A 6000-nucleotide genomic window follows, 5' to 3' on the forward strand; every position below is an offset into this window, starting at 1 on the left:
AATGCAGTACTTGGTTTATCTTACAGGACGTCATATTTGTTGCAGACACAGCAAATGCCATATTGATGTCACTTCAAGACAAGTCTCTGAATGTCCGTGCCAAGGCAGCCTGGTCCCTAGGCAACCTGACAGACACTCTGATTGTCAACATGTAAGTGACTCACTTGTTTTCCCTGGGTGACATCATTTTTTTGTTTATTTGTTTTGAAATAGGGTCTTTCTACATAGCCCAGGCTGCCCTGGAACTCGCTGTATAGCCCAGGCTGGCCTTGGACGTGAGATTCTCCTGCCTTAGCCTTCTGAATGCTGGAATTACTAGCGTGTACCACCATTCCCAGCTTCTGTGGGTAATTGCTAAGGCTGAAGTTCCAAGGGGGTATCTTTCATCCCTACTATGAAAGAATTAGCTATAAGCTCCCCATGTTATATAGTCAGTTTTTCTGTTTTATTTTGTATTCCTTTAAGTAATAAAGTCAATAACCTATTCTTAATACATATTAAGAATATATTAAGATATATGTATAAAAAACTGTATATTGATATAAGTAATATATCCACATTTTAGAAAATACAAAAGTAGGTATCTAAAACCATAGTTATCCTTCTTTTAAAGTACAGTGTTTTTACTTTTTTAATAATATATTTATAGGTTAAAAAAATTCAAACAGTACAAAGTGGTATTCAGTATAAAACCTGTTCCTACCCTAACTTCCCCACTCCCCTTCCCATAGGTATCTGTTGTTATTCACACACAGGTGTCCTGCTTTTTGTCACTTAACTGTATAAGCGACACATATAAGCATTCTCTATTACTGACTTTTAATAAATCCTTATTATTTTAGTCTTGTAATGAACATTTTTGTGCATGAAATCTTTTTTTTTTGTGCATTTTGAGATATTTCCTTTAGCTACATTCCTGGATCCTCTGCCTCAAGCGACTGAGGCAGAGGCAGGAAGATCATGAGTTCAAGGCTAGCTCGGGCTACATAGAGACTCTATCAACAAAAATGTATATTGTGACTTCTTGCTGTAATCTGAACAGATTTGTTAAGCTGTTTTCCTGAAGTTTTTATAGATATACTTAGTGAATATATATTTATAATATATATTTAAGTGGGCTTTTCCTTCAGTCTCTTTTGTGTGCTTTGATTGGGACAGGGAAACACCAGACCCAAGTTTCCAAGAAGAGTTCTCTGGTCTCCTGCTCTTAAAAATGTTAAGGTCAGCAATAGAAGCCTCCAAGGACAAAGACAAGGTAGACTCCCAACAAAACCTAATGTGTCTTGGGCTGGGGATGTAGCTTGGTGGAGGAGCACTTGCCTAGCATACATGAGGCGAGGTGTGGGGGTGGGGAGGGAACAGGGTTTCTCATTAGATACTTAGTATATACAGTTGTAGCCTGGTGGTAGGTGTAAGGTGTCTTAAACTGCCATGTTCTAAGGGAGTGGAAGGTATGCTCAGAGTATATCCAATATGGCTCACTCCATACTCGTACAGTTTTTTTAACTGTCTCCTGAAAAATATATGTGCTCATTGGAATACTACATGATCTGTTCATGTTTGTTTTAATATTAGTCTGTTAAGTAGAATTGTCAAGTAAGAAAGATAGAGTCCCTGGCTTTGAATATCTCTTATTACACAATAAATTTAGCATGCATAGCCCTGGGCATTAGATCTGTTGAATGTGGATTCAAGTCCTGGTTTCCCACTAATAGCTGAGTGTATTATTAGCTTCTTTGTAGGTCAGTGTCCTCACCTGTAACATGGAAGTCACTGCATATGCATCACTCTGAGATGCCTTACATTAAGCACCTAGCACAGTACCTGGCTGAGACCAAGTGCTTAATTTGGTACTACAGCGCTCTGAAAATGGTAGTCACCTGGAAAGCCCCACCTCACAGTAATTGAATCAGAATTTCTGGGGTTGGGGTCTGGGAATTGGTGTAAAAAAACCAAAACATGTCTAGATGAGTCTGCTGTGAAAGTAGAGAGCTCTAGTCTAGTAGAGTGGACCAGGCTGCAGTTATGAATCCTAGTCCTTCCTCTTAGCCTTGTTGCAGACCTCTCAGTCCTAGTGTGTGTGGCTGTGTGCCCATCTCTGTAAAATCAAGAAGACAGACATCTCTGAGGTGCAGACAAGCACTGAATATCCAGGAAAGGAGCTTTGTCAGATCCTCACCTTCAGAGGACTCAGAAAGTCAATCAAACATGACCTTGCAGGGTTCCACACCCTTCTAGGACACATTAACTCTCTTGCTTGGGGAAATCTAGGATCTCTTTTTTTGTTTTGTTTGTTTTGGGCGTTGTTTTGTTTTGTTTTGTTGGCAGTATGGGGGTTGAGCTCAAGACCCTTGTACTTGCTAGGCAGGTGTGCTACCACTTGGGCCAGTCCACCAAGCCTCCTGAATTTTTAAAAGCAGAAATTGTACTTTCTGGAACATCTCTGGCAAAACAAATTTCTAAGACTTTTACATTTTATTCTAGGTAAAAAGCAATGCAGTCCGAGCCCTTGGAAATTTGCTTCATTTTCTGCAACCCTGTCATATAGAAAAACCAAGATTTGCTGAAATCATTGAGGAGTCTATCCAGGCCCTAATTTCTACTGTTCTAATTGAGGCTGCCATGAAAGTCCGATGGAATGCTTGTTATGCTATGGGAAATGTGTTTAAAAACCCTGCTCTTCCACTTGGTAAGAAAGTTACCCTTTTCTCTCTAAGGGAGAACCTCTTTGGAAGACACGCACCAGTCTATGCAGTTGTTAAAGACGTCCGTCACAGTGTTTTTGTCAAACTATTAGAAAGCAGTTAGAAACATACTGGAATCCCAAGTGTGAAAATGAAATAAATCATTATATACGTATGATCAATGAGATATTTTGTTGCCATTTAAAATTACATTTACAAAGATATGTTTTACAATCTGGTAAAATACTTAGCTAAGTACACTAAAGGATTTTAAATCCTTGCTAGTGTGCAATTCGATAGCTGGGTAGAAAAAAGATGGAAAGGAAATTGGCTTAATTCTCAGTAGTTACCTCTGGATGGAATGATTTTTTTTTGCTTTTATTTTCTATATTTTCTATGATGAACTTGTATTGTTTTATCAAGAAAAATATAGGGAAAAACTGGAATGGGAAAAAGAAAATACAGATTCAAAATTTCTGAGCTCTTAATTCAGAAGTAGATGCTGCATATGAGAAGGCCATTTGTCTCTGTCATGTTGTCATGAATGCCATGAGCCTAGATATGTCATCCAGGGCCAATAGCTGCTTAGGTGTGTGGATCATAGTCCCCAGGCCCCAGGCATTGTGGATGCCAGCATTGGCTATGCATTGGCCTCTGACAAGACTTGACACTTAAGGGTGTGTTCCATCTGGGTCAGCAAGAAGAGCAGGCACAAAGTGAGGGTAATCTGGCTCTGTCTTCCTTTTTCACCCAAAGTGTCCAGGAAGAGCAGCCCATAGGAGCTGGAAAATAGCCTCATGGTTTTTCCCACTGAAGAAGCAGCGCTGTGAGGGGCCAAATAAGAAAAGAGACTCAGGAAACTGACCACAGACAGTGGTAGGGCTATGTGAGACTCAAGGACCATGTATTGTAAATGGCAGAAGCACCAGAAATGGAAAGGGCCTGCTCACCTTCTTCATAGGAAACAGAGAGTTGGAGAAGATGCATTATACTGTCACCCAGCTTGAAGAATAAGGTTACCCCAAAACAGAGTGAGTAGTAGTAGCTCTGTAGAGGAAGCAAGCAAGTTAATTTCCTAGGACCTTTAGGACTGGAAAAAAGAAGTCTAGTCATCTTATTCTTGAAATTAGTTTTCTTTTCCTTGGCTGGGCATATAGCTCAGTGGCAAGGCCCTGGGTTCAATCTCCAACACAAAAATAAATATAAGTAATAAAATGCATGACTTTCTGTGGCCATTGTAGCATCTAGAGGCCAACTCAGGGAGGAAGTATGCTCTTTGCTTGCATGAACAGGGCTGCTGCATACAGTCGTATGGGTTGCACACTGCTGAAAGGATGGGGTGAGCCTCAGCTTTTCTATGCTCCTCCCATCAAGCTTTGCCCCTTTGGATAGAATTTTCCCGAAGAAGAAGCCTTTTTCTTTTTAGTTTTTTCAAATTACTTCTAGTTCTAATAATTTTTTATACTTTATTATTGTTGTACTGGAGGTACATTATGACATTTATAAAATTTCTTATAATTTATCACAGTTGAGTTCACCTTGTCCATCATTCTCCTTTATCCTCCCTCCCCTGGAATAGTTTCAACAGGTTTCATTTTTCCTTTTACATACATTTATTTGTAGTGGCTCAAGTGATAGAATACCTGCCTCGCAAGTGTGAGGCCCTGAGTTCAAACTCCAGTGCTGCAAAAAAAAAAGATAGATTTTAAGGAAGCATCCTTTTTCTAAGTGGCCAGAGATCCTATATTGGGTAGCAGAGACCCTGGGCTGCCTCAGGCTGGTCTAAGGAGAGAGAGGCTCAGGGATCACTTTTTAGCCACTTCCCTGGGATCCCACAGGTAGACCCTCATCTCCCTGATGTTACAGGATTAGTGTGAAAATGGAATGCATACAAAATGACTGTCTCAAGCACCAGTGTTCATGCTTCCCCCACCCCTCTCCCACCATACCCCCCTTATTTCTAAGCCTTCCTTAGCTTCAGTGACTATGGATTCTTTCTAGGTACAGCGCCATGGACCTCCCAGGCATACAATGCCCTGACATCAGTCGTGATGTCATGCAAGAACTTCAAAGTGCGCATCAGATCTGCCACCGCCCTTTCCGTCCCAGGCAGGAGAGAGCAGTATGGGTCTGTAGAGCAGTATGCTCAGATCTGGAAAGCATTGGTCACTGCCTTGCAGAAGAGTGAAGACACCACAGACTTTCTGGAGTTCAAGTACTGCGCAAGCCTACGGACCCAGATCTGTCAGGCACTGATTCACCTCTTGAGCTTGGCCACTGCCTCTGATCTGCCCTGCATCAAAGAAACCCTTGAGCTGAATGGAGATGTGGTCCAGCCCTATATCCTACAGTTTTTAAAATCAGGAGCAGAGGGAGATGACTCTGGAGCAGCCCAGAGTCCACAAGAAAGAGACCGAATGGTCAGAACAGCCCTGAAGCACATAAGTGGTGTGCAGGCACTAGCTGGAGACACAGCCAAAGGGGCTATTATGGGCTATTTAGAAGACATCCTGACTGTTTACGGTGATTCCTCTGGATCCCAAACAGTACTCTTCAGGTTAGCATGTCAGTGACTGTTCCACCCTATTTTCCAGCTGTCAGATTCAGGAACAAGAGACCTAAGCTTGGACATACAATACATGGGGTTTTATCTTAGGGCAAGAACAGCCCATCCACCATTTATTTAGAATGGGTTAGCAGCTATTTAAATTCTTCTAAAGGGTCTCGACCACTTTGGAGAGGGGTTCCACTGCATTGGCTATGGTCAGGGTTGGTGGAAACTGACTTGGGCAACCAGGAGCCAAGGAGTCGGGATGTAGTTGTGGGTGAGCAGGCTTCCTTTCAGAAAAAAAGAAGTCAGGGGATTTAGGAATTAGAATTCTGGATACTGTGTCTCCAAGAATTGTTTTCTTTTGTAATAAACTGATGAAAAATAATGCATCTATAATGTTCTTTTCACCCAGCATTGTACAAGAATTATGACTAATGTGATTAGATAGACCAAAAATAAAATTCCTCAATTTTTTTCAAAAAGAGGTCCTGAGTTATCATTTCTTACAAAAAAAAAAAACAAAAACAAAAAATAGTCTGAGATACTGAATTCACAATTACCATGTGCAGAAAACCAAAAAAAAAAAAAAATCAACTCAAAATAATAGTGTTGCAGGCTGGTGGCGAAGGTCCTTACCTTCACTCGCCAAAGAATTGGCCAGTGAGACTGACTCATGAGATAACAAGGTCAGCACTCAAGTAAGATTTATTAGAGAGAAAGGAAAAGCTGCTCTTAGAGATGGACAGGAGCCGGAAAGTCAGTAGC

General features: G+C 41.1%; 1 protein-coding gene across 3 annotated transcripts in view; it reads left to right on the forward strand.

Annotated features, from left to right (window-relative positions):
* The window catches only part of Heatr6 (HEAT repeat containing 6), a 37839-nt gene extending 32121 nt beyond the window's left edge, over positions 1 to 5718 (forward strand). For 2 of the 3 annotated variants that reach the window (XM_020176290.2, XM_074046271.1), the window contains 4 exons: positions 27 to 151; positions 1159 to 1255; positions 2485 to 2689; positions 4686 to 5717. In XM_020176290.2, the coding sequence (XP_020031879.2) occupies positions 27 to 151; positions 1159 to 1255; positions 2485 to 2689; positions 4686 to 5257 (999 nt within the window). In that variant the 3' untranslated portion in view covers positions 5258 to 5717. Of the gene's footprint in view, positions 1 to 26; positions 152 to 1158; positions 1256 to 2484; positions 2690 to 4685 lie in introns of all 3 variants that reach the window. The other variant, XM_074046270.1, reaches the window with a different exon arrangement.
* Positions 5719 to 6000: the final 282 nt, after the last annotated feature.

Source organism: Castor canadensis, chromosome 11 (genome assembly GCF_047511655.1).
Source record: "Castor canadensis chromosome 11, mCasCan1.hap1v2, whole genome shotgun sequence".
NCBI lineage: Eukaryota > Metazoa > Chordata > Mammalia > Rodentia > Castoridae > Castor > Castor canadensis.